This window comes from Marmota flaviventris, chromosome 20 (assembly GCF_047511675.1).
Source record: "Marmota flaviventris isolate mMarFla1 chromosome 20, mMarFla1.hap1, whole genome shotgun sequence".
NCBI lineage: Eukaryota > Metazoa > Chordata > Mammalia > Rodentia > Sciuridae > Marmota > Marmota flaviventris.
Genome location: NC_092517.1, coordinates 20,465,610 through 20,493,268, shown reverse-complemented (window position 1 = coordinate 20,493,268; position 27,659 = coordinate 20,465,610). Strand labels below are relative to the sequence as shown.

Genomic DNA, 27,659 nt, shown 5'->3' with positions numbered 1-27,659 from the left:
GCTCTGTGGCTCTGTCCTGGGTCATTAGGGACTCCCACAGGACCCGCTGGCCTGGGGCTTGGCTCCTCTTAAACTAAGTCCCTTGCAGAACTGAGGGGCCTGCAGGTGGCCAGGTTTGCCCTGTGGGAAGTCCTAGCGGGCGGGAGGCAGATGTGTGCAGGGGAGGCCCGGCCTCCCCTGAGGCTCTCCCTGGTGGAGGCTGGCTGTCAGCTGAGCCCATGTGCGTGGTGACCCTGCCAGAGCGGGTGTGAAGGGGTGGCCAGCAGCTGCTTCAGAGCAGCTGGAGATGCGCAGACGCCTGGCACCGGTGCCCAGGAGATGAAGGCCCAACTCTTAATTAAACGGGCCAGACGTCTCCCAGAGCCCGCCCGCTCCTCTGGCTCCTGATCAGATAGCGCGTCCCTGGGGCGGCTGGAGGGCTGACACCTCACAGCTCTGGAATGCTCTGCGGAGCCTGCCCCACCTCCACCACCCAGCCTGCCTTTGTTCTTGAAAGAGAGGGGACTGGCGGGGGTGGGGCAGCCATTGAGGGCCCAGGTTGGCAGGTGGCAGTTCCCAGCCTGGGGGGTTGGGAGCCCAGGGACAGCCTGCCCGCCACCAGCCACCTCCCACCCACCCTTAACACCAGCCACCTCCCACCCACCCTTAAGTGAGAGCCTTTTGGGCACAGGAGGCCCCAGCCGGCCTGGCCCCGTGAGGGACAGGGTCCTACCTGCATTGGGACAGGGGACACTGAGGCGCAGGGAGGCGAGGGACAGGCAGAGCCATGCCCAGGTCCTGCCCCCACAGCGGGAGGGCATCGGGGGCTTGGGCGACTGGCCCCTGACCCTCTGCGCCTGGCCACAGCCTTTGCAGAGCTGCAGACGGACATCCACGAGCTGACCAATGACCTGGACGGCGCGGGCATCCCATTCCTCGACTACCGCACGTACGCCATGCGGGTGCTCTTCCCGGGCATCGAGGACCACCCTGTGCTCAAGGAGATGGAGGTAGGCCTGCTGGCTGGCCCCGGGCATGTGGGGTCACTGCTGTCCTCCGCCTACGGGGACCCGTGGCCGGCCAGCACATATGGCCCTCGGGGACTGGCTTCCTCTGTTGACACCGGCCACTGAAGGACTCGGGAGCCCAGTGTCCCTCCTGGCTGGCACAGTTGGGCTCAGCAGGCTGGCTCGCACAGTCTCCTGCCTGGACACCCGTCTCCGCACACCTCAGGTGCCCTGACTCTGTTGGTGGGAAGTTCCTCTTGAGCTCACCCTCAACGGGCCTTCCTGTCACTGGCTTGGGGCCCAGAGGTCACTCACCACCTTCTCCTTCCCAACACTTGAGTCTCCTTGGATGCTTTTCTGGATCTCTCTCCATTTGCCGTCACTGAGCATGTCTCTCGCTGTGACTGTGAATGTTCTACCTGGTCCTTCTCCCTTACCCGCTGGGTTGGCAGTGAGGCATCACTGATGAGGCCTGGGCATAGCCCCGTGGGAAGCCACCTGCCCTCACAAGCCTTGGTATGGATAGAAATAGAGCAGGAGCCCTGGAGCCAGCCGTGCCTGCATTCCACTTCCGTTTACTACCTTCATGCTATGTGGGCCAATCAAGCCTCTTCCCCTCTCTGAACTTTAGTCCCTCACCCAGGAGGTGGGCAGGGTGGCTTTTTGTCCTCCAGGCAGTGAGACTGTGCACATGCACCCTTGGCATCCAGCAGATGGGGGCAGTGAGTTCGGCTGGAGGGCAGGTCAAAGGGCTCAGCCACAGAGAGGTTGCCAGGAACCAGCCCTCTCATCCTAAGCTCCACCACCGTGGTGACACCCATGTTATGTCTGCCTGCAGTGGGCGTCTCGTGGGCAGTGGTCTAGGTCTGTCCTGAAAGCACGGGCTGGGACGACACTTCTAGGGCATGTCCACTCTGCCGAGGAGGGCAGCAGGCCTGGGAATCAGCCCATTGGGGCTCTGGGACTCAAGGGGCATGCCTCCCACGTCGGCCTCCCCGCCGAGGCCCAGCAGCCTGCCGTGTTCCCGCAGGTGCAGGCCAACGTGGAGAAGTCGCTGACGCTGTTCGGGCAGCTGCTGACCAAGAAGCACTTCCTGCTGACCTTCATCCGCACACTGGAGGCCCAGCGTAGCTTCTCCATGCGCGACCGCGGGAATGTGGCCTCGCTCATCATGACGGCGCTGCAGGGCGAGATGGAGTACGCTACGGGCGTGCTCAAGCAGCTGCTGTCCGACCTCATCGAGAAGAACCTGGAGAGCAAGAACCACCCCAAGCTGCTGCTGCGACGGTGAGCCTCCACCGGCCTCCGCGGACACCCGGCCTCCACCGGCCTCCCACAGACACCCAGCCTCCCACAGACACCCGGCATGTCCAGGCCCCATTTTAGGGGGTACCAGGGATTGAACCCAGGGGCTCTTACCCACTGAGCCACACCCCAGCCCCTTTTTAGATTTTAATGAGAGACAGGATCTCGCTGAGTGGCTGAGGCTGGCCTCCAACTTGCAATCCTCCTGCCTCCCGAGCCACTGGCACTACAAGAGTGCACCACCGTGCCCAACTTGTGGGCACCTTCAACTCTGTTGAAACGGGGGTGGACGTGGTAGGTGGGGCCTGCAGGGACCTCATGGCTGCGTTCTGTTCTGCAACCTCAGGACCGAGTCGGTGGCCGAGAAGATGCTGACCAACTGGTTCACCTTCCTCTTGTACAAGTTCCTCAAGGCAAGTGGGGGCTGGTGGGGCGCGTCCCAGAGAGGGTGCCAGGGTGGTCCTCTGTCAGAAGGGCGTCAGTGACCTGTGGGAGGGAAGGACCCAGGGATCAGAGAGCCGGCGGGAGATGCTGGACAGTGGGCAGCAGGTGGGGTCTCTGCCCACGTGGAGGGCGCAGGCCTCTCAGGACGGTGTCTGGTGGCCCTGGCTCTCCCATAAGCCCCTGGACGTGGGTCCCGGGCACTTTAGCTGGGTTCTGAGTAGCTGAGCAGACGGCCTGTGTTTCTGTGCTGGACGTCACAGAGGCACCCGCCTGGCTTCCGCTGGAAAGGGTGACCACTGGTGCAGCCTGGTGGTCAAGGGCGAGGGCCAGTGCTCAATGCTGAATCCAGGCCTCTGCCGCCCCTCGGGACTTCCGGTCCTCCCTCTGCTGTCCCCTGTCCAGCCTGGCTCGGGGACAATCCACTGGCACGTCTGTGTACAGAGCCATGTCCCCAGAAGGGCGTCCCTTGCCTGAGGGAGGAGAGTCAGTAGAGGAGGGGGGGTGAGGTGAGGGGACACAGGCACAGGGAGTGACCAAGGAGGGTGACACTGAGCAGAGGTCATGTGGCCCAGGAGGTGAAGCAAGAGAGCCCTGGGCAGAGGGTGGGCTCTTGGGCACCCAGCCTTTTTTTTCTGGTCCTGGGGACTGAACCCAGGGGTGCTAACCCCGGAGCCCCGTCCCCAGCCCTTTTTATATTTTATTTAGAGACAGGGTCTCACTGAGCTGCTCAGGGCCTCGCTAAGTGGCTGAGGCTGGCCTCCAACTTGCGATCCTCCTCCCTCGGCCTCCCGAGTCTCCACGACCAGAGGAACGGGATGCCGGTCAGCAGATCTGCTCCCAGGTCCTAAGTCAGTGGAAACCTGGCAGAGCGTGGCCCCGCGTGACCGCACACACACAGAGGGCTGACCGTGCCGGGCAGCAGGCTCCAAGGGACAGGCTGCCATCCTGGTGCCCAGGGACTTGTGGGCTGGGGGCGAGGCCACAGTTGGACAAGGCAGCAGGAGGAGAAAGGCAGGGTGGGAGCACAGGGGCCTGGCAGGACATAGGTCCACCCTCGGGCCCACTGGGCCCCCAGGGAAGGGGGCAGAGTGAGGAGCGCGCTTCTCCTCTGGTCCCTTCTGTCCTGACTCTTCTTTCTTCTTTTGGTACCCGGATTGAGCCCAGGGCCCTTAAGCCCTGAGCCACATCTCCAGCCCTTCAGGGGGTTTTTTGTTGTTGTTTGTTTTGTTTTTTTAAATTTTGAGACAGTTGCTGAGGCTGGCCTTGAACTTGCGATCCTCCTGCCTCAGCCTCCTGAGCCACTGAGATTACAGGTGTGGCCACTGCCCTTGGCATTTATTCACCATCTTAACTGTTTTTAAGTGTAGAGTCGGTGGGTATTAAATGACACTCATCCACAGAACTCTTCCTTTTGTAAGATTGAAACTTTGTCCCCATTCGATACTATCTTCTCCCTCCTCCCCTGCCCCTCAGCCCTGGCATTTACCACTCGGCTTTCTTGTCTGTGTGCCTTTGACTGCTCTGGGCTCCGTATATAAGTGGAACCATGACCTATTTCAACTTAGCCTAATGGGCAGGGAGTCCGTGCGTCCAGCAGAAGATGAAGACATAAGCAAAATGCGGTCGATACCATAGTCTCCTTGTCTACTCTTTTACTTTTCTTAGTTTCTGTTACCTGTGGTCAAGTGCAGCCTGAAGATAGTCTATGGAAAACTGTAGAAATAAGCAATTAGTAAGTTTTAAATTGCCTCCCATCTGAGAAGCAGGATGGAATCTCACATGTCCTTCCTGGAATGTGAATCCGCTTTTGTCCAGTGTTTCCACCCTGTATATGCTACTCTCCCGTTAGTTACTGAGTGGCCATCTTGGTTATCACATCAACTGTCTAGCAGTACTTGTGTTCACGTGACCTTATTTTACTTGCTCTCCCAAAGAGAAACTGTAAAGTGCTTCCTTGAAGCACAGATTCTCAATATGGAAAGAAAGAATTTGTATGCTGAGGTTGCAAAGACTTATGGTGACAATGAATTTTCTATCCGTGAAATTGCGAAGAAAAAAGAAACGCGCTCTAGTTTTGCTGTCTCACCTCAAACTGCGAAAGTTGCAGCTACTGTGCGTGATAAGGGCTTAGTTAAGATGAAAAGGTGTCACAGCTGTGTGTGGATGACATGAACAGAAAATGTGTCCCCGTCGATGATGGTGAGTCGCGACAGAAAGCTCCGAACCTACGTGACGGTTTAGACGAGGGATCCCCCGGAACAAGTGACACCTGGCCATTTACTGCAAGTAATGAATGGCTACACTTATGCAAGAAGGGACTTGGATTGTGTTGAGAAAACACAGTGTGTGTAGGGTTTGGTTCTGCTCAAGGTCTCAGACACCTCCTGGGGGCCTGGGGACATACCCCCAGCAGATAAAGGAAGACAGTTTTATACAGCGGTATACAGTGGAGTATTATCCTGCCTTAAAAAAGGAGGGAAATTCATTTTTCAAAATTTTATTTATGTTCTTATTTTGGTACCAGGGATCAAACCCAGGAGCACTTAACCACTGAGCCACATCCCCAGCCCTTTTGATATTTTATTTTGAGGCAGGGTCTCCCTAAATTGTTCAGAGTCTCACTGAGTTGCTGAGGCTGGCCTCCAACTTGCTATCCTCCTTCCTCAGCCTCCCGAGTCTCTGGGTTTACAGATACTCACCACCATGTCTAGTAACTCGTGCATCTTTTCACGTGCCTGACTGGGCACCTTTGTGTTTTCTTTGAAGTCAGGATTGCAAACACCTGTTTTTATCCTTTGTGTGTTTCTAGAGTTACTTATTTTAGCATATTGCAGGAGAGTTTAAATAATACCCACTTTCCATCTTTTACAACCCCTACAATTGCCAAGAAACGATTTTTACTTGTCTATGGAGTGAGGTAGGGATTATCGGGATTTCTTTGCCCCAAACGGAGAATCTCTTGTCTTACCATCCTGTATTAAACCTCTCTACTGGGGTTACCTTTCCTTTGGAAAGTGGCACTTTTCATCTGGTAGTTTCTGTACATTTGGGAGAGTCTGAGCCCCCGCACCACATATGAACCTCTGTCCAGGAGGAGGGAAAGGTCGTGGTCTCTGGAGTACTTAGGTTCTGAGCCTCCCTCCTCTGCAGCCTCCGATCTCCTCACACCCTCTGTGCCCGTGTCATGGAAGTGGTTAGGGCTGGCGTGGAGGGTGGCACCTGATCAGGAGTGAACCACTTTCCTGAGAATCTCTGGATTTGAAGGGGCAGGTGCATTGATGTGAGATGGCTCTGGGTTCGAATCCCGACGTCTTGAGATGTTCACTGAGTGACTGTGGGCCCTGTGGCCTCCCATCTCTGACTCTCAGAGGCTGTAGTAATGCCATTTCTGCCCTCTGCAAGGGCCAGGCCTGGCAGAACCCTCTGGCAGGCATCTAGGGAAACCCCAGAAGGCTCCGGGGGCCTCCCTCCCTCCCATCAGATAGTGTCCCCAGGCAGAGAGGCGGTTCCTGGCGGCAGGGTGGCTGATCTCCGCATCCCTCCTCCTTCCAGCCGACTTAATGAAGCCAAGTTTGCAAATGAAACATAATTTCAAAGACAGGCATGTTGTTGGAAGGTCTCGGGATGATCTGTGTTTGTGGCCGCTCCTTAGCAGCTGTCTCTTTAATTACTGCAGATGCTAACGAGGTGCCCGGAGCATCTGGTTACAGGGACAGAGCCACTGTCTGTTTGCCAGGGCCCCCAGGGGGGAGGTAGCACGGCCTGAGCTGCCCACCTGGGGCACAGCATCATCTGCACTCCACCGGGTGGCCCAGACCTGAGGAGGACCCTGAGCCCAGGTCCCGTGGGGACCCACCTGTGCAGGGAGGGGACACAGCCAGCCCTGGCCCTGCAAGCTGCAGGCACAGGCGAATGGTCTCATTCACTCAGATCAGGAGTGGGGGTCTCCACCCAAACCCACCAGGGTGCCCGGTCCTGGGCAGCTTCCTCTCCAGGGGCATCAGGACAGGTTCCGTGCAGAAGGGCTGTGAGGACCTGGGAGAGGGTGCAGGGGTAGGGACAGCATCTGAGCTGGGGTCAGGTCCACTCTGCCTGGGGGGCTTTGCCAGTGGCTCTGCCACTCTGGCCCGGGCTATGGACCCCTGCTGCCCTCGGGGCACCCTTAGATGCTGGGGATCGTTTTTCTGAGCAGCCAGAGATCCCAGCCAGGGGGGTCCCCGACATCTAGCAGATCACAGTCCCCCCCAGAGTGTGGGGTGCAGCGTCCACCCCTGCAATGGGCCACGGGGGGCGGGGGGCTTCCTGGGGGGCTGTGTCCTGAGATCGGCGAGTGGGATGTGGGTGGCTCTGGTCCCCCGGGGTCTGCAGGGTGCTGTGGACCTGCCCCCGACTCCCCCGAGCCCTGCGTGGCTGAACACATCCGGGCATCTCCTGGGCTCCTGATTTATGATTTATTTAGGGCGCGCTCATGCATATTCATGAGGTGCCGGGTCTGCGTCTCGCATTGATTTTCCTGCCATCTTCCCGGGGCTTTGGCAACGGGGACACACTCGCCTCTGAGAAGGGGACAGTTGTTTCTGTTGGCCTGGGAGCAACAGGGATGGCGTTGGGAGGGCCAGGGGCTTTGGGGGATCCCGGGATCGCGGCCTCACGACGCCCCCCGACCCCACCTGCAGGAGTGCGCCGGGGAGCCCCTGTTCATGCTCTACTGCGCCATCAAGCAGCAGATGGAGAAGGGCCCCATCGACGCCATCACGGGCGAGGCCCGCTACTCCCTGAGCGAGGACAAGCTCATCCGCCAGCAGATCGACTACAAGACCCTGGTGAGGACCACCCCGCCTATCCCTGTCGCCGCTCCACGCGCTCCCGAGAGCCCCTCCTGGCTATGCCCAGGGGAGCCGGGCTGACACAGGCTGATGTCCCCGGGGCCACCCTCCCCTGCAGACCCTGAACTGCGTGAACCCCGAGAACGAGAACGCGCCCGAGGTGCCCGTGAAGGGGCTCAACTGTGACACGGTGACGCAGGTCAAGGAGAAGCTGCTAGACGCCGTGTACAAGGGGGTGCCCTACTCCCAGCGGCCCAAGGCTGGGGACATGGACCTCGGTGAGCAGCCGGGCCTCCTGCCAGCCACGTGGTGGACAGTGGGTTCTGGGCAGGGGCCCTGTGTGCGCCCAGGTGGGGGAGGGGGAGGTGGCTCCAGGATCCCTAGGCCAGGCATTGGGGGGAGGGGTCTGCGCAGGGCCTCGGTCCAGCTGGATGACTGGTGGGGACACCGAGGGGGCTTGTGGGGGCAGGTTCTCCTGGCCACAGCGGAGACCTCTGGCTTGTGGGCTGGGTCAGGGGGAGCCTTGGAGGGCCACGGGAGGGTTGGGGTATGGGGCTCTGGGGACCCACAGCAGATGTGGCCAGAACAGCTGGGGCAGGGCCACCATGGGGGAGGGGCCTGGAGCCTGGGGAAGGGGCCCCCTAGGGCAGAGGTCTCCGGCTGGGAGTGGCTGGGAGCTGCCCACATCGTGGGATCAAGGGGGTCCTCACCCCTCGATATTCTGGTATTTAAGGCCCTTCACCCAGAACCCTGCAAGCCCCTGCCCCTCCCCACAGTCCTGTCCCCAGCCCCGAGCTGAGGGACTGCATCGGGAGGGACCAAGACCCCGAGTCCCGCCCTCCAGCGCCCTGTTCCCTGCAGAGTGGCGCCAGGGTCGCATGGCCCGCATCATCCTGCAGGACGAGGACGTCACCACCAAGATCGACAATGACTGGAAGAGGCTGAACACGCTGGCCCACTACCAGGTGCCTGTCTGCCCCTGTCACAGCTTCCCTCGGGTGCCAGGGAGGGACCCCTGGCTGCCAGATGACCAGCCCGGGGCAGAGGAAAGGAGGCCAAGTCCCTGTGTGGACGGTCTCAGGCCCCCCACGGCCCCTGGGGTCCTCCCCATATCTCTGAAACTGTCCCGATGAGGAAACTGATGTTCAGAGTGGTAAGGTGACAGGAGCAGGGGTGTCACTCAGGTCCCCAGCAGGGTGTCTAGTCTCCTGGGGACTCATTGTAGCCCCTTCCTTCTGCCCGCAGGTGACAGACGGGTCCTCAGTGGCGCTGGTGCCCAAGCAGACCTCGGCCTACAACATCTCCAACTCCTCCACCTTCACCAAGTCCCTCAGCAGATACGGTGAGGGCGGGGTCTGGGGGAGGGGTCAGCGGGGGCCCCAGGGCCTGGGAGGACACCTCCCCTGGCTCTGCTATGTGAAGGGGACATCGTCACCCTTGGCCTTTCTCTTAAGTACTGGAGGCTGTGCCCCTTCCCCAACAGCGTGTCCCCAAGTGCATTCAGCTGCGTCTCGTGCGTGATTGGCCATGCCCAGCAGCCGGGGAGGCAGGGGCGATGTCCCCGGCTCTTGGATGGGGGGACAGCTGTGGCAGGCCGTGGGGAGTGGCCCAGGGCTCAGGGCTCCGCCTGCTGACAGGCCTGGTCCCCGCAGAGAGCATGCTGCGCACGGCCAGCAGCCCCGACAGCCTGCGCTCGCGCACGCCCATGATCACGCCCGACCTGGAGAGTGGCACCAAGCTGTGGCACCTGGTGAAGAACCACGACCACCTGGACCAGCGCGAGGGCGACCGGGGCAGCAAGATGGTCTCGGAGATCTACCTGACGCGGCTGCTGGCCACCAAGGTGGGTCCGGCGGGCGGGCAGGCATGGGACCCCAGCCTGAGGCCACCGCGCTCAGAGCCAGCCTGTCCTCCCGGGGGCGGCAGCGGCGGGCGCTGAGCTCTGGGTGCCCGTCCCTCCCCCGCAGGGCACGCTGCAGAAGTTCGTGGACGACCTGTTCGAGACCATCTTCAGCACGGCGCACCGGGGCTCGGCGCTGCCGCTGGCCATCAAGTACATGTTCGACTTCCTGGACGAGCAGGCGGACAAGCACCAGATCCACGACGCCGACGTGCGCCACACCTGGAAGAGCAACTGGTGAGGGCGGCTGGGACGCGTGGGGCAGTGCCCCTTGGAGGGCGGAGCCAGCGGAGGGCAGGGAGGGCAGCTGGGCCTCTTGGGGGTGGGTGGGGCGCCCTTAGAGGAGCAGCTGGGGCGTGGCGTGGGCGGGGCCAGTGGAGGGCAGTGCTCCTCAGTGGGCGGGGCCAGCCCACCACCTGCAGGAGCAGCTGGGGCGGGGTGTGGGCGGGGCCAGTGGAGGGCGGTGCTCCTCAGTGGGCGGGGCCAGTGCGCCACCTACAGGAGCAGCTGGGGTAGCTTGGGAGTGGTTGGGGCGCCCTTAGCGGAGCAGCTGGGGCAGGACGCAGGCCGGCGCCCCACGGAGGGCAGGGGCAGCCACAGCACCCTCGTCCTGCGCTGAGCACGGTGCCCAGGCCGCTATGCGCTGAGAACGTGGAACCCCAGGGCAGTGAGCCCGAGCCGGACCCCCACAGGCTCCTGAGGTCCCCTGTGCACCTCACCATGTATGAGCCTGGGTGGGGAGAGGTGTCCCGCCTCTGGGTGGGCGTCCTCTAGGGTGCTCCCTCCTGTGTCCGCCTCGGGCCTGGTCTGCCTTCTGCGGCCAGTGCCTCTTTGCCCAGGTGTGGACGGCCCAGCTCTGCAGGCCCCTCTCCAGGGCTCCTGACCATTGGACTTTGCAGGCCTCTTGCTCTCTTCTGAGGGTCCCCAAAGCCAGTCAGTACACCCTGTCCTGTGAGCCCTGGGCACTGGCGCAGCCCTGTGCTCTGAGTCCTGACCCAGTGGAGGGATGGGTCTGGAGCAAGACCAGGCCAGGTTCAAGGATCTGGCGAGGCTGAGGGTCCCCACTGCGTAGTTGGATGACCCTCCTTCCCTGTGGGTCCTGTAGCCCCACCTCCACTAGTTTCTGTGTCCACCCCGCTTTACGTGGCCAGCGGTGCCCTCATGCCAGGCCCACAGCCATACCCTGCCTGGCCTCGTCCCCTTGAGCCCTAGAACTTTAGGTGGCCTCTGGCCATCTTCCTTTCTAGGTCACCTGTGCCTCCCCATCCTCCCCAGTTGGTGGTCTCTCCCCTCCCAGGACTCTGGTGGCCTCTGGCCGCCACTTTACCCTGGGACGCAGCCCAGCCCCTCCCTCAGCCCACCTGTGCGGCCCATGGGACCCTGGTCAGGACTGAGGCCCAGAGGTCACCCCTGGGCTGTGCTAACGGGGCTGCCTGGCAGCAGGAAGGCAGGGTCTGCTGGGGAGGGCAGCAGCGGTCAGCCCACGCAGGACAGCCCTGCAGTTTGGAGCATCCTGCATCCACGCCAGCCAGAGTGGTAGCACTTGGTGTGTGCCTGGGGCCACCAACCAGTTTTCAGCGTCATTTGATTACGCGTAGCCACACACAGCCCCTGGGTGGCCCGGCTGGTGGCAGTCTTTGAGGTGGTATTGTAGGCGGAGGTCAGAGTATGTCCTGCACTGGAGCCAAGTGGTGGGTCCCCAGCCAGGAGCAGGGGTGCAAGCCAAGCACATGGGCCTCAGGGCCCTGAGCCTACACGTCCACCTGTAAGTGACCACATGTGCATGACCACGATGGTGACGAATGCACATCTGAGCACCCAGTTAGGCTCTGGGAGGCTACAAGTGGCGGGCACTCTGGCGGGCACCAGCTGGTCCACTCTGGACCTCTGTTTCCTCATCTGCTTTGAACTCCACACTGTCCCTGGAGGTCAGGGTTGGGAGGGCCACGAGACGGCTGGCCAGTCCCTTCCCTGTACCGATCAGAGGGGCGGCCAGCTGACCGGGGGCCCGTGCCTGCTCGCCCGCAGCCTGCCCCTGCGCTTCTGGGTGAACGTGATCAAGAACCCGCAGTTTGTGTTCGACATCCACAAGAACAGCATCACGGACGCCTGTCTGTCCGTCGTGGCCCAGACTTTCATGGACTCCTGCTCCACGTCGGAGCACAAGCTGGGCAAGGACTCGCCCTCCAACAAGCTGCTCTACGCCAAGGACATCCCCAACTACAAGAGCTGGGTGGAGAGGTGGGCGACCGGGCACTTGGGGGCGGGCCTTGGCCTTGGGGCGGGGCTTCAGGCGGGGCTTGGCCTTGGGGGCGGGGCTTGGGTGGGGCTTGGCCTTGGGGGCCGGCCTTGGCCTTGGGGGCGGGGCTTGGGGGCGGGGCTTGGGCGGGCCTTGGCCTTGGGGGCGGGGCTTGGGCGGGCCTTGGGCCTTGGGTGGGGCTTGGCCTTGGGGGTGGGGCTTGGGGCGGGGCTTGGGCCTTGAGGGCGGGGCTTGGCCTTGGGGTGGGTCTTGGGGCGGGCCTTGTGTCTTGGGGGCGGGGCTTGGGGCTTAGGGGCGGGGCTTGGGGCTTGGGGGCAGGGCTTGGCCTTGGGGGCCGGCTTGGGCCCTGGGTGCTGGGACCCTCTCACTCACTTGCCCCACCACCTTCTGGAAGGTACTATGCTGACATCGCCAAGATGCCCGCCATCAGTGACCAGGACATGAGCGCATACCTGGCAGAGCAGTCGCGGCTGCACCTGAGCCAGTTCAACAGCATGAGCGCCCTGCACGAGATCTACTCCTACATCACCAAGTACAAGGACGAGGTGAGCCCCGCGCCCTGCACCCCGCATCCCGCATCGCAGCCCACCAGGCCCCTCCACCCGCGGCCCCCGGCAGCCCCTAGTGCCCTGTGGCGGGAGGGGACCATGCCAGGGAGCAGGAGGTGCGGGCTCCCCACAGCTCGGGCAGCACTGGTCCCAGCGAGGACACACAGGGCAGGGAGCCTGGGAGACCGGGTGGCGTGGCCTTCCTAGCTGGAGAATGTGGGTCCCTCCTGACTCTCCTGCAAGACCCGTGACAGGGTTCACTGGGCTTGGCGGACATCCCTGAGTTGGGCACAGGGAGTCTGGGCTCTTCAAGATGTCCCTTATGGAGGACTGTCTCCTGGGATGCATCTGATGGGCACACAGGACCACAGGACAGGACAGGGCAGCCTGTGCCCAGGCACTGGGTTCCATGGGAGACCACGGGACTGAACCATGGGCGCCAAGACAAGGCCACCCCTGGTGGGTAGGCTTGGGGGGCTCAGGCTGAGCCGCAGAGAGCTGGTGGTCCCTGTTGGGTTCCAAGCCGTGACGCAGGTGCGTTCTGTGGGTGGAGGGCACAGGCTGGCCTGCCCACACAGGGGGCAGAGGCCACCCCGGAAGGCGTGAGTCTGGGCCTGGGGTCAGGCTCTTTGGGTGTGGGGAGCTGCAGGCTCAGACCCGCACTGGGTCCCAGGTCACCCAGCAACAGAGGGGCCTTCAGGCTGAGGCTCAGAGAGGGTGACCAGGGGCATGTCTAGGGCAGCGGAGGGGACAGCCCGAGCCCTGAACTCCCACATGAGACTCCTGAGGGATGGGGAGTCCTCGGGCAGGTGACCTGAGAGCCAGGGGTCGCAGGTAACCTCCACAGTGCCAAAGGGGACAGTGGGACAGGAGGGGCCTGGTTGTGACACCCCAGGAGAGGAGCGAGCCTGCCGTGTGGGTGGGGGGCCTTCTGCACCCCGGGGTCCAGGGCTGTCCAGGCTGGAGCCTGCTCCCCACAGCTGGGAATGGAGGGCCCCTCTGGCGTCTGCTCCAGAGCTGCTGCAGGACAGGGTGCTGTCATATGGGCCAGGAGTGGCCAGAGGGCTGGGCGGGGCTCAGGGCAGAGCGCTCGCCTGGCACATGAGGCCCTGGGTCTGTCCTCAGCACCACAGGGACACAGGTGGGCTGAAGGCCTGCTGTCTGTCCACCCTGCAGAGATAAATACAGAAGGAGTGCCCAGAAGGGCCCTGGTGGCACGCTCAGAGGCCGGTCACCTAGTGTGACTGCTGCTGCCCCACCTTAGGGGTGGCCAGTCCCGCCCTTGACCCTGACCCTGACCCTGACTCTGACCCTGACCTCGACCCCAACCCTGACCCAGATCCTGATCCTGACCCTGACCCTGACCCTGACCCTGACCTCGACCTCGACCCCGACCCTGACCTTGACCCCAACCCTGACCCGGATCCTGACTCTGACCCTGATCCTGACTCTGACCCTGACCCTGACCCTGACCTCGACCCCAACCCTGACCCGGATCCTGACTCTGACCCTGACCCCGACCCTGACTCTGACCCTGACCCTGACTCTGACCCTGACCTTGACCCTGAGCCTGACCCCGACCCCAACCCAGACTCTGACTCTGACCCTGATCCTGACTCTGACCCTGATTCTGACCCTGACCTTGACCTTGACCCTGACCCGCAGATCCTGGCGGCCCTGGAGAAGGACGAGCAGGCGCGGCGGCAGCGGCTGCGGAGCAAGCTGGAGCAGGTGGTGGACACGATGGCCCTGAGCAGCTGAGCCCACCTGGTGACCGCCGGCAGGAGCGGAGGAGAGGGCTCTGGCGCGGGGACCGGGGGACAGCCCTTGCCCAGCTGCGGAGCGCCAGGGCGCAGGCCCCCTCCCTGCTTCCTGGGGGCCGTTTTCCTGGGTGTGGAAGTGACGGTGCCCCCCGCGCCACCTCTGCGCCCGGGCTGCCCACCCCGGGGCCTGGAGAGCCAGGCTGGCCGGCCCTGCCCAGGGACCTTGGCCACCTGGCAAGAGCTGCCCAGTGGCCTTCGTGGGAGAATGAGGTGGCCTCTGAGTGGCCGTGGTCTAAGGCCGAGCCCTCCAGGACGAGGGGCAGCCAGCCTGGCCCCCTGCGGAAGGACAGGATGGGGGGCTGCCACCAGCGTGCAGAGCCTGGGGGTCCCCGGGACCTGGTGGCAGCCAGAGGAGGAGCGAGACCCCGCGGCCTCCACGCCCAGCCCGAGCCTGCTGCCCACGGCCAAGGTCAGATTCACCGCGTGCTGTGCGCGGCCGAGCCGGAGGGCCACATCCACCTGCCCTGCAGAGAGGCCGTCCCCTCCCATGGAGGGGGCGCCACTCCCAGCCCCTGAGTGACTGGCGGACTAGGCGACCCCTCTCTGTCCTCAGGACCGTGCCTCTGGGAGCCACCGGGCTGGGGCTCCGGTCACAGGGCGCATGCTCCCGTTATTTATTCCCCTCCAGCCCTGCTCCGGCGCCAGCTCCGGGCCACCCGCAGGGTGGGCTCCTGGAGGCAGCAGGCCACGGCCTCCGGCCTCCCTCTTCGGCCTCCCTCTGTGGCCTCCATCTGCGGCCTCCCTCTGCGGCCTCCCCGCCCCAGCCCCCACCAAGCAGCTTCCAGTGCGGCTCTCAGCAGCGTCTGGCCCCTTCAGAGCCATCGGACACCCGGGGACCGATTTGATTTTGCAACAAGAAACCCTGCTGCATCCGTCTGGGGAGCCCCAGGGCCACCCCGCAGCCTGGGTCCCTTCAGGCCCGAGAGAGCAGTGGACCTGTAGTGCCCGAGGGACTCGAGGTCGGCCGCTGCCCGCCCATGCCCTCCATGAGCGACAGGACGAGTTGGGTGACAGACCTGTACATATATATATATCTGTCTGTATATATATATGTGGCCCCGCCCGTGGGGCCAGGCAGTCCACGGAGAGGACCCCACAAGGTCCCAAGAGCAACTGAGAAGAAACGTCAGGGCAGTGGGGAAGGTGGCCCAGGTCCCCGGGGCCGGGGCCACGCGTGTGCACTCCCGGGGGACACGCACCCCGCTGCCCTGGGCCCCGGTTTGCATGATCGTGTAGCGTGTAGTCTGCGTTGACCTTTCCAAACTGCAAGTGTTGAACATAGAGGTGGTTAGAAGACCCGTGTTTCTTTTGAACTTTGATTTGATTTTTGAAAGGGATCAGTCCCTTGGTCACAAACACACAGCGGCCAAGCGGCCCGTCCCATCCCCAGGTTCACTTTTCCGATGGTACTAAAGATTCTCACGGACTTTAAGGGACAGCTAACTGTGGCCAGACCCACCCTGGGCACCGGGACGCGCAGGCCCCGCACCCCCTGGGCTGCCACCTCGGTGTCCCCCCCCTCCTAAGCAGCGTGAGCCAGTGGACATCAGGTCGGAAGCCGCCCCTCGCGGTCGGTGACAAGAGGGTGAACTTCTGTCTCAGGGAGCCCCCCACCCCCACGGGGCGCCCAGTGGGGCTTGGGCACCCTGGTCCCCAGCAGCCTGAGCTCTGGCCACCGCCGTCCCCAGTCCACCGTGGGTGTGGGCTCACTCCCTGGGCAGACCCGGGGACCAGGGCAGAGGCTGGTCATTCTCCAGATGGGCTGTTTCCCGGCAGTCCCTTGAGGGGGCCAGGACCCCCCCCCCGGGTCCCCTCCTCCCTCCCAGCTCGTGCCCCGGGCCTCCGTGTGTCCCCAAGTCTTCCCTGGACGCTGGCTCCAGACCGGAGTCCCCAGTTCTTCCAGTTCTGCCCCAGCCGCGGGGTCCTTGCTCCGTGTCACCTTCAGTCCCCGGTCCCCTCCCGCCCTCCACCTTGGGGCACCCCGGGGAGCTGGGCCGTCACCCAGCTGCCAGGGTGCCCGGGCCCAGGTGGCCGTGGGGACGGGCCAGCCGGGCGACACCTGCACTTTAGCCTATCTGTTTACATGCGATGGGTCCCGCCGATGCCCCCGAGCTGTCCCCAGTATGGCAGCCCGGGGTCCCCGGGCCACCCCTTCCTGCCGGGCCTCGCACTTGGGTCTGTGGCCTGTCCTCCCATAGTTGTCCTGGGCCCCGGCACCACCGGTCACCTCCCAGGGCCTCCCGCCAGGGACTCTGACCCAGCTCTGGAGAGGGGACAGGTGGGTGGTGGCTCCGAGGTGACGTGTCCCTGAGTTTAATGCCCATTTTGCCTCTGGGGCCACTGCAGGCCCAGGAACCGAGCCCAGCCCCACTCCAGCGCCACCTGGCGGGGGACCTGGAGGCCACCTGCTGCTCGGAGCCCCGCCCCCCACCTGGCTCCCCACTGTCCCCCCACCCCGGGGTGCCCATGCGCAGGCCTGTCCCCGGCCCTTGATATACCTCGAGCTCGTCAGCACTGCCTGGCCCATGTCCCCTCCACCCCAGGGGACACATGGACCAGGGGCCCAGGGTGCCCCAGACACCTGGCATCGAGTCCCAGGCACAGGCCCTGCCACCCTGCCCTGCCCTGCCCTGGCCTCCCGATTTCCCTCGCTGAGGTCCCTGTCCCCATTTGTCCCCAAGTTCTGGATCTGATGGCTCACGCCGTTGGTGCTACCCAAGCTAGAATAGATATATTTAGAGAGAGAGAGAGAGATATTTTTAAGACGACGCCCACAATTAGCTGTCCCTTAACGCCGCAGGGGCCCCCACCCCACCCAAAAGAAGAATGGTCCCTTGGGCGGCCCAGCTGACCGGCCCTCGGCCCTGGCTTCTCTCGAAGCAGCATAGCTGACTGGTACTCAGCCCTCGGGTGTGTAAATATCCGCCTATTTCCTATTTTACTGTCCTTCAAATTTAGTACTTGTAAATACACACACATTAAGGAGAGATTAAACATTTTTGCTAAAACTCCTGGCTGCGGGTTTTCCTTGCTTGTGGACACGTGGCCAGAGGTGGGGGTAGCTGCAGAAGGGCAGGCATCAGGAGTCTCTCTGGAGTCCCTTTGGGCTGGACTTCCCAGGCTGAGAACCTACCAGAAGCACAGACTTTAGCAGCTGGGGAGGCTGAGGCAGGAGGATCGCCAGGTAGAGGCCAGCCTCAGCCACTTAGCGAGGCCCTGAGCAACTCAGGGAGACCCTGTCTCAAAAAATGCATATATAAAGGGCTGGGGACGGGGCTCCGTGGTTAAGTGTCTCTGGGTTCAATGCCTAGGACAGTCCCCCCAAATAAAAAAAAATCAACAGCGCCTGACCCTTTTGGAGACTCGTGTCTAGCTGAGCTTCTGTAGCTCAGAGCAGAGGCTCCCGACCTGTCCTGTTGAGGCAGGATTTAACCCACGCCTTGGGGACCTTGTTAAAGGCAGATTCAGACCCCAAGGGCTTGGGGGCAACCCGTGGTCAGTAACTTGGGTGACCTGAGACTAGTCTCGCAATTCCACCTTGACCATCAGGGACTGGAACTCTGTGCCCCAGACTTCCCCTGCCAAGGACCCCCCGGCCAGGGACTAAATCCAGGGACACCTAACCCCTGAGCCCCGTCCCCAGCCCTTTTTGTATTTTATTTAGAGACAGGGTCTCGCTGAATTGCTCAGGGCCTCGCTAAGTGGCTGAGGCTGGCCTCCACCTTGCGATCCTCCTGCCTCAGCCTCCCGAGCTGCTGGGATGACAGGTGTGTGCCACTGTCCCCATCCTCCAAGGGACCCTCTTGATTTGGGATGGTCTTGCAGCTGGGGAGCTTGGCCAGTGTTGGCCCTTCGAGGACAGACTCCCTGTTTAGGATTTTGATGGGCAAGGAGTCCACGTAGCCTCTACTAGTGTGGGACTCCGCTCAGGAGCCCGGGTCCTGGCTCCCCTTCATCAGGGCTTGACACAGACAGGTGTGAGGCCTCCCCCAGGCTCCCTGGGCATTTCCAGGCAGGACTGACCATCGGGGATCATGCGCTGAATGTCACTCAGCCACTGAGCACGCAGGGGAGGGGCTGATCTGGGCTCCCTGGTGGCCCGGGCGGTTGACATTATCTACAGCTGCAGCCCGGGAAGCCCAGGGGGCCAGCAGGGGCTGCATCAGGTGCCCAGGGCTGCAGAGTGGCACCAGGAGGAAAGCCAGCCAGTGGGGGCCCCAGAGGGCTCCACCGACACTGCCTGCCTCCTCCCAGCCTCCTGGCCTCAGTTGAGGCCCATACACTGTCCTCCCACCTCCTGCTCCTCAGCAACCCCCCCGCTGACCGCAGCCCAGGCTCAGGCCAGCCTCGTCCCTGAGGAGGGACCCGTCGTCATCACCAGGAAACAAAAGTCAGCAAGCGGGTCCTGTCTGGGGCGCGGGGTGGCCTCTTCTCCTGCACGATCAGCCCAGCCTCCATCACCCTCGTTAGGCCTCCCGGGCTCCGGCCCCATCATCCTGAAATCAGAGGATCGTCCCAGGCTGCAATCAGCACCGCCGCGGAAATCAAGCGCAATTATGGGTGAGAGTGCGGCTTCTGATTGCCACCCACGTCACATCAGTCCCCTAGGGACATCTACCTGCTGGAAAAAATTGACATCCCTGCCACCCTCGCCGCATAGAGCTTAAAAACCACCCGAGCCATACCCAGGCAGAGGATGCCAGCTGCCTCCCTCCATGACTCAACCTCAACCGGCCAGAGCCAAAGGTTGGCGCAGGAAATCGAAACGTCCAAGAGCATCTCCAGCTTCAGGTACGGCTGGATCCAGGTGCTGTTGTGAGGTCTCGGTCCTTCTCTGTCTTCTACAGAAACAGGAGGCTGTGATGTCCCCCCAGCAGCTCTTAAATGAGCAACTCGGGGACACAGGGCCTCTTGGGTCAGCCAATGACCAGAAATTGATTTCCCTGTCTACCTGGAGGGCACCGGGTCACTCTTCGAAGCCAGTCATTCTGGCTGGAAGACAGAGGGGCTCTGATTGGCCGGACCCAGGTCATGTGCCCAAGGGGGACCCGTCAATCCATCGGGTTAGGATTTTGTCAATGACAGGGCAGACACGAACAGGGGAGGGTCCTGGGCTCCTGGGTCAGGTCTGCTTGTGTCTGTGCAGTGAGACGCTGGGGGACAGCTTCCCAAGGGGTGCCCGGGTCACCCTGTGGTACCTCCTGGGGACCGACTGCCCCGTTTTAAATGAGCTTCACATGCCTGAGTGACCTCAGCCAGGGGCACATCTGGCTCCAGGCTGCGGCCACAGTACCCAGGGAACCCTGCCAGTTGATGGGCAGGGCCAGGGGGATGACAGAGAAGAAAATGACCCTGACACATTGGACGATGGCGTGTCCTCGTCTCTAATAGCATTTCTCAGGGGGCTTGGGGGGGGGGACTAGGGATTGAACCCGGGACGCTTCACCCCTGAGCCCCGTCCCCAGCCCTATTTTGTATGTTATTTAGAGACCGGGCCTCGCTGAGTTGCTCAGGGCCTCGCTTTGGCGGAGGCTGGCCTCCAACTGGCGATCCTCTGGCCTCAGCCTCCCAACCTGCTGAGACTACAGGCAGGCACCTGGCACCATGCCGGGCTAGTGTCACCTCGGTGAGCTACCTTAAGTTCTCCTGTGCCCACCCAGAGTGCCCGCCCCTGTGTGTTTCAGAAGCCTGGGGTCTGGTGGACTTGGAGGGCCAGCCCTAATCAGGTGAGGGTCCCTCATCCTGCTGTGACACCCCCCCACACCCTCGGATTTCCCTGGGGCTTGTCCTCCCTCCCTGGACTGGGGACCCTGGCCAGCGCGGCTCTGGCCCTCCCTGGGTGTCTGAGCAGGGCTGCCACTTGGACCAGGTCCCTGAGACCAGGGAGGCATGCAGGTGGGGACATTCCTGTCATTCTTTGCGTGTGCAAAGGACCCGAGGGGAAAACACAGAAATAGTTGGCAGCTTCAGAAACACAGATAAGCCCTCTTCTTCTCCTCCCTCTGCCACTAATTGCTTCAAAATAAAACTTTGAAAGACAAAGACACAGAGTTTCCTTTTTAAATCACCAGTGGGGGGGGGGAAGGGGACACAGACCCGCGGGGGTCCCCTCCTCAGTCCCCGCGGGGGTCCCCTCCTCAGTCCCCGCGAGGTTTGAAGTGCGTCTTTTCTCCGTCTGAACTTCAGGGTGAAATCACAGAATCATCTTTCTTTTTTCTTTTTCTTTTATTTTTTTTTTGGGGGGCGGGTGCTGGAGATGGACCCCAGGGGCGCTCAGCTCAACCACTGAGCCCCATCTCAGCCCTTTCTATTCTTTATTTTGAGACAGGGGCCTCACGAAATTGTGGGGGGCCTGACCATGGTGGTTTTTGTGGGTGATCTGGCCCAGGCCTAGGGGGGACCCCAAGATGTACCCCAGTCTCTGACGGTTCCTCGTAGAACAGCCACCATTGTTGACGCCTTGATCAAACCTGACCTGTTCTGCAGGCCACAGGGTCCCCAGCCCTAGTTATATCTTATTTAGAGACAGGGTCTCGCTGAGCGGCTCAGGGCCTGGCTAAGTGGCTGAGGCTGGCCTCCAACTTGCGATCCTCCTGCCTCAGCCTCCCTTTGGGGGGAAGCAGTTCCTGCATTGTCCCCAGGCACCCTGTACCCTGGAGGACGGTACCTCCAGCCTCACCAGCCAACATGGCGCCATGTGCCTTGCTGGGTCCCTCAGAGGTGCTGGTAAAACGAGGAAGCTGTTTTCTGCTCCTGTTTCTAAGAGTGTCCTCGAACGCATCCACCTTTGTGCATTTGGAGGGAGGGGGATGGTCTCTCAACTAGGAGCAGATGAGTGAAGTCCCCCGTGTCCCCAGATGCTGCCTGGTCCCCGACATCCCGAGCTGGAGGTACCATGCTCCGTGGAAGACCACCTGCAGCCCCAAGGTACCTTCTCACGTTTCTTTCTGGGCGCAGTGGCGCACGCCTGTCCTCCAAGTGGCTCGGGAGGCTGAGGCAGGAGGATCGAAAGGTGGAGGCTAGCCTCAGCCACTCAGCAAGACCCTGTCTCTAAATAAAATATAAAAAGGGCTGGGGACGGGGCTCAGGGCTTGAGGACCCCTGGGTTCAAAGATAAATAAAATAAAATAAAATGAAATACAGTTCCCTTCCTGGAAGTCCACCCAAGGCCAAGGGCCTGGGGGGTGTCCTGCGGGCTGCAGGGGCTGGTGGCCTGTGTGCACATGACTCTCTCCCTGGCTGTCCTGGATCTGAACTCCCTTCTGGGGTCCCGGGTGGCCCCACCCTCTGTGTCTGGCCAGCTGTCCCTTCCAGACTGGACACACCCCTGACCCACACTGACGGCCAGGCCCTCTGGGTGGACGCTGCTTGCTCATGATGTGGTCAGACCAGGTGGCCCCTCCGCTCTGGCACCTTGCAAAGCCTCCTCTGTGGCACGGCCAAAGTCCCTGGACCCAAGCCACCACCCCAAACTATTTTTTTGTTTGTGGTACCAGGGGCACTTAACCCCTGAGCCCCGTCCCCAGCCCTTTTTCTATTTTATTTAGAGACAGGGTCTCGCTGAGCGGCTCAGGGCCTTGCTAAGTGGCTGAGGCTGGCCTCCACTTTGCGATCCTCCTGCCTCAGCCTCCTGAGCTGCTGGGATGACAGGCGTGGGCCACCAAGTAGGTTCCCACTGTGAGCTCTTCCAGGCCGGCCCTTCACAGGGTCCCGGCCATCCCCACACTGTTCCCTGGTCACCTAGCAGAGTCTGTGACAACCCTGTCTTTCTTCTTGGGCCAAACAGGGCTCCCCAGCCACTGCCCAGCCGCGGACTCTGATGTCAACTGAATGAACCCTGCTGAGCGGTGTCCCTGGCTGACCCGTCCAAGGTGGGGACGGGGCTCCTGTCTGTGGAGCCGCAGTGACCTTTGCTCTTCGAGTGACCTCGATTTAAATTAGAGCAACGATAATCACACATAAAATTGGCATTCAGTGCCAGGCGCGGTGGCCCATGCCTGTCATCTGGAGGCCGAGGCAGGAGGATCACAAGGTGGAGGCCAGCCTCAGCAACGTGCAAGGCCCTCAGCAACTCAGCGTGTAAACTCGCTTATGCACCCAATTTTCTTTCTTTCTTTTTTTTAGCAGAGAGTCTTAACTTCTCCCAAAGCGCTGTGCTACCCTCAAGCTCCTACGGCCTCTCTGATCCAACCTCTGCAGAAACACATCTCCCAGCCTCTGCAGGGTGGGGAGGGACTTGGATCCAAGTAGCCAGGTCCCCCCCACACAAGGGAATCTGCTGTGTCCGAATCCGCGGTCTCTCCGGACTTGGGACTTGGCCTGGTTCTGCTCACCCTCCTCCGTTCTCGCATTCGATCAATTTCTGGTTTTCCTGAATTTTCCACTCGGTCTCTCTGAGTCTCCTGTCGACGAGGGAGAGACCATCTGGACTCATTAGCTAAGGCTCCTTTTTTTTTTTTAATTTGTTCTAATTAGTCCGACATGACAGCAGACTGCATGGGACACATTGTACACACAGGGGTCCGAGATGCCGACTCACCACGTTTGTGCCATCAGACACGGGCACAGGGGCCCCCCTCCCCAATTATGGACAGCATCCACATATCCGAGGGAACATCTGGCCTTTTTTTTTGGGGGGGGAGGATTGGCTTATTTTTCTTACCATGATCATCTCCAGCTCCATCCATTTACCAACAAATGCCATCACTTTAGTCTTCTTGATGGCTGCGTAATATTCCACTATGTATATACACCACAGTTTCTTTACCCGTCCCTCTGTTGAAGGCCACCCAGGGGGGGTTCCCTAGCTTAGCTGTTGTGAGTTGAGCTGCTGTGCACACTGATGTGGCCGTGTCCCTGTCAGGTGCTGATTTTCAGTCCTCTGGGTATAAACCGAGGAGTGGGACAGCTGGGCCACATGGTGGTTCCATTCCTAGTTTTTTGAGGAATCTCCATCCTGCTCTCCAGAGGGGTGGCGCCAATCTGCAGCCCCACCCCAAGCCATGGATGAGTGTCGCTTTCCCCACATCCTCGCTGACACTTAGTGTTGCTGGTTTTTTGGGGGGTTTTTTTGGTGGTGCTGGGGATTGAACCCAGTCCCTTGTGCGTGCGAGGCCACACTCTCACCGACGACGTCACTCTGTCCCCAGCCCTGCTTGCGATCTTGGTGACTGCCCCTCTGTTTGAATTCCTAGTCACTTTTGGCATCTGTAGGCCCCCATCCTTACGGATCTCCCCAACGATCAGCTCTTGTCTTTTCCGGTGTTTAGTTAGACTTCTTTATTTTGAGGGGATCATAGGTCCCAGCAAACAACCCGGAGCTCTTGTGCGCTCTCTCCACGTCCCCCATGGTGCCAACTGGCAAAACGATCGCAGAATCACAGCCGGGAAACCCGCCCTTGGAGAGCTACGCGCAAGAAACCTTTTGTCTTTGTAAGTGGATTACCTCCGGCGTTTTGTTACAGTCACGGACAACGGATGGCAGAATCCTCTTTTGGGGTGGTTCTGGGAAGGGGTGGCTCTTTGCCTTTGGTATCTTTCCAAATACCAGAGAGAGAGAGAGAGAGAGAGAGAGAGAGAGAGAGAGAGAGTTGGAGAGAGCTGCAGTAAGAGCAGGAACCAGGCAGGGGCAACCGTATAAGAAGCGACAAGCCAGCAGACCAGCTCCACTTTCAATGGTTCCTTCTCCCTTCAGGGACGCACCTATCAGGTATCAGCACGCCTGTCTCCCCAGCTTGCCTCTGGCTCCTCAGACAGAGCACGCGCGGTGCCCCAGGACCTTTGCACCTGCTGTTTGCTCTACCTGTATCACTACACCGTAATGAACGCCTGCATCCTTTACCCCCTTACCTCCCTTTGGTCTTGACTCAAAGCTCCCATTTTTTTTTTGTCTTGGTGAGAACTTCCCTAAGTGTGTTCTGGAAGCCCCGGGTGTGGCCCTGGGCTGGGCACCCTCTGACCCTCATTCCTTCATCCAACCACGGAGCATCCGCCCAACTCTTTGGCATCTCTTTCTGAAGCTGTTGCTTGGCAACGGTTGCTAGGCGACATCTATAAGTAATGAAGAGTCAGGGCTCCTGATTGGAGGGGTCTGAGCTGCGCGATGGACAGAATTTCAATATGGCGCCACGATTCCCGCCTGAGGACGAGACCTCGGCCACTATTCTATGGCTAAGGTGGTGGGACAGGAACATCTGGGATCCCTTGATGCTACCTCAGACTCTGCCATGGTGGCCAAGAAGAGATGCTCCCCATGGCCATGAAGGAGGGAAGCCACCGGTTGCGACAGGGTAATGTCACAACCTGGTCCTAGACCGAAACCTCCAAAAAAGAAACCTTCCCTCTTTGTAAGTGGATTATCTCCGGCGTTTTGTTACAGTCACGGAAAACTGACGAACACGCCCCTGGCATCTGGCAGAACCCTCTCAGACCCTGAGCAGCATCTCCAGTCTGAGAGTGACCCCTGCTCCCTGCTAACAAGAAAATGGGGACATCTGTCCCCCAAGGGCAGGGAACTCTGCTCTCTGTCAACAACCCATCAGCTAGGGGGGAGGGGCTGGGGAGCCAGCGTCTGCTGAGGTCCCAGCTCTAGTAACCTGGCACCTCGACTTCAGCCTGGGGACATCCTGAGCAGGGGGGACACAGGTGGAAAATTCTAGATGCAAATAAAGTTCTAGGCCCGCTGACACATAACTTGCAGTATCTGGTCACTGAGCCCCATCCCCAGCCATATTTTATATTTTATTTAGAGAGGGGGTCTCACTCAGGGCCTCGCTAAGTGGCTGAGGCTGGCCTCCAACTTGCGATCCTCCTGCCTCAGCCTCCTCTGGCACAGCAGGTAAAACGAAGCTTCCAGAACATTCCAGACCTATCTTCCTCCCAGGGTGTTGACTCTCCCTGGTTCTTGAGTCCTGTGTATTCCTCCCTGTCTGGCTTGCCAAGAGCCCCTGGATATTTAGGTCGCCAACTGGCCTTGGGAGTCTTGGGCATAAACTCCTGGTTCTGCCATGTTTGCCTACTACCCACACTTCTGGAGAGTTCCATGTGGGGAATGCTCTCCATTTACGTGTCACTGGGTGATATTCGATCAATACCCCCCCACACCCCCCACGGTGCCCTTGTGACCAAGCCAGGCTTGGTCAAATTCTCTGGATTGGAAATCTTGACCAGAAGGTCACAAGTGTCCAGCAGGAACATCTTCTCTCCACTCTTGTAGTTTTCACAGGGAAGATATTTTCTGTGGCTACTCCTAGGGACTTCCTGTCCCGCCTCCTCTTTCCCCACTTCCGGGGGAAGTTGAGGAATCACCTGATGGGTGGGTGTCAATCAATAGTCCAAGGCCCCTGGTAGGGGCAGATGGGTCCCATCGGGCCCTGGTGGGCTGTGTCCTGTCCTAATGCTCCAGGGTCTGTCCTTCACAGAGAGGGCAGAGAGGTGTCCTTTCTGGGGGGGTTTAGGCTACTTGCAGGACCCACCTGCCCTCCAAGATGGCGTTCCCATGGTCTAGATCTGGAAGGAGGGTTTGAGGACAAAGAGAGCCCAGAAATCAGGTCCCCTGCCCGTCACAGGCTGTCATTTGGGTCTCTGTCCTCCCCCTTCTTCCCAGGTCAGGGAGGGACTTGGTTCATCTGGTGGCTGGGGTATTGCATTAGAGCCTGGGGGGCATGGAGGAAACAGAGGAACAGAGAAGTTAAGCAACTTGTCCAAGGTCACACAGCTACGAAATGGAGAAGCCAAGACTCGGACCCCACCGCCTGCCTGCCCAGACCTGGCGCACCCCATGCCGGGTCTCTGGTGTTCCTGGCTCTCATGGCCTCCCCGTCGTCTCTCCAGCCCCATCCTTGGCCCCAAAGACAGATCCTTAAGAGAGACTCTGATTGGCCCAGGCACATCCAATAGAAAGCTGTCCCTATGGGAGACTGCTCACACGTGGCCAGATCAGGGGACATGACCCCATGGGAGAAAGGCACTGACCTTAGGGACGAGGGAGGAAGGGGACCCACTTGCTCAGAAAGGACCTGGTGGTGCCTTAGACTCTCTGAGCCTCCAAGATGCCCCCTAGAGGCTGCAAGGAGAACTGCACCCTCCTGACACCCGTCTGGTGAGTGGGTGCAGCTGGGCTTGGTGGCCCTTGGGCTGGGCTCCCCGCTCTGCAGCCTGTGGGTGCTGAGCCCCTCTGGGAAGGGGCAGGGGACCTTAGGTTGACCAAGATGCCCTCTTGCTCTTCGGGTGGATTTTACTTATGTCAGGACCCCTTGTGTGGTGCAAAATCTAAATAGGTTTGAATTTTGGGGTCACTTGTATCCATGGAACGGATCCCCTTCCTCTTGGGCTCCCATGTCAGGTGAGTGGGGACAGTCCACTCCCCAGCTTCTGAGAAAATTATTTTGGGAGAATTTCATTCTAGCTATTTTTCTTATATATGTTATTTAAAATTAAATATATATATATATATATTTTGGTATCTGGTCACTGAGCCCTGTCCCCAGCCCTATTTTCTATTTTATTGAGAGGCAGGGTCTCCCTGAGTTTTGCTCAGGGCCTTGCTAAGTGGCTGAGGCTGGCCTCCACCTTGCGATCCTCCTGCCTCCAGCCTCCAGAGCCACTGAGATGACAGATGCGTGTCCTCGTGCCCAGCTAAAAAAATCAAAATCTTAATTACCAAATAATAAGTGTGCATGCGCTCATTGTAGAGCCTTCAGACAGAGATACTGTGAGTAAAACATGGAAATACACTCCTCTCGACCTTCCCACAGACAACCAGTTCACGTTCAGTGCGATTCTATGGGTCTTCTTTCTCTCTGCGGCACGCACACACTCATACACACGTCGACTTCTTTTTTTTCTTTTTGTTTCTAAACAGGAAGAACCATGCAGGCAAATATTATCGTGCAACTTCATTGAACCATAGATCCCAGACATTTCTCTACATTAGAACAGATGGACCGGCCTCATTTTTTTTTTTTTTTTAATTGGCTTCTTGTCTCCTGCTTTGCAAATATGTACCTGGTGATGAGATTGAGACTCGCTCTTTCTTCTTATTTGATTGTCCCAAATATTCTGGAAAATGGTGCCCAGGGATGTTTCCTTTTGGGAAAAATCTTGCTCTGAGCCTTTGCAGGAAGAGCCGCATGGGGGATCAGGACCTTGGCTATGGTGGGTACGATCTGGGTGGGGGGCGCTCAGGTCCCTCTCTGCAGGGTGCTGGTGGGCTGTGTCCAGTTTATGGTGGTCTCTGAGCTGCAGGAAAAAGGGGAGGTGACCCTGGGCTCAGGGGAAGATGCTTCTCTGTGCTTCCTGAGAAGCCGGGAGCATCTCAGTCCTAGAAACCATGGGGCAGAGAGAGAAGATAAGATTCTTGAGCTCGCTAAGTGGCTGAGGCTGGCCTTCCACTTTTGATCCTCCTGCCTCGGCCTCCTGAGCCGCTGGGATGACAGGTGGGCACCACCGTGCTTGCCCCAAATAAAACCTCTTTGCTTTTGTCTCGGAGTCCTGGGGTGTTCCATCAACACCAGGGGGGGAAACGACCTAGTTTTTGCCTGGTGCGGTGGCGCCACGCCTGTCATCC

At 60.3% G+C, this 27,659-nt stretch overlaps 1 protein-coding gene across 1 annotated transcript in view; it reads left to right on the top strand.

The window, feature by feature from the left end:
- The window catches only part of Plxna1 (plexin A1), a 42,909-nt gene extending 25,809 nt beyond the window's left edge, over nucleotides 1-17,100 (top strand). Inside the window, exons 20-31 of the mRNA XM_027954478.3 lie at nucleotides 847-989; nucleotides 2,017-2,273; nucleotides 2,638-2,704; nucleotides 7,412-7,558; nucleotides 7,680-7,839; nucleotides 8,423-8,526; nucleotides 8,807-8,903; nucleotides 9,214-9,404; nucleotides 9,529-9,698; nucleotides 11,490-11,702; nucleotides 12,116-12,266; nucleotides 13,935-17,100. Of these exons, the coding sequence (XP_027810279.2) occupies nucleotides 847-989; nucleotides 2,017-2,273; nucleotides 2,638-2,704; nucleotides 7,412-7,558; nucleotides 7,680-7,839; nucleotides 8,423-8,526; nucleotides 8,807-8,903; nucleotides 9,214-9,404; nucleotides 9,529-9,698; nucleotides 11,490-11,702; nucleotides 12,116-12,266; nucleotides 13,935-14,030 (1,796 nt within the window). The 3' untranslated portion in view covers nucleotides 14,031-17,100. The remainder of the gene's footprint in view (nucleotides 1-846; nucleotides 990-2,016; nucleotides 2,274-2,637; nucleotides 2,705-7,411; nucleotides 7,559-7,679; nucleotides 7,840-8,422; nucleotides 8,527-8,806; nucleotides 8,904-9,213; nucleotides 9,405-9,528; nucleotides 9,699-11,489; nucleotides 11,703-12,115; nucleotides 12,267-13,934) is intronic.
- Nucleotides 17,101-27,659: the final 10,559 nt, after the last annotated feature.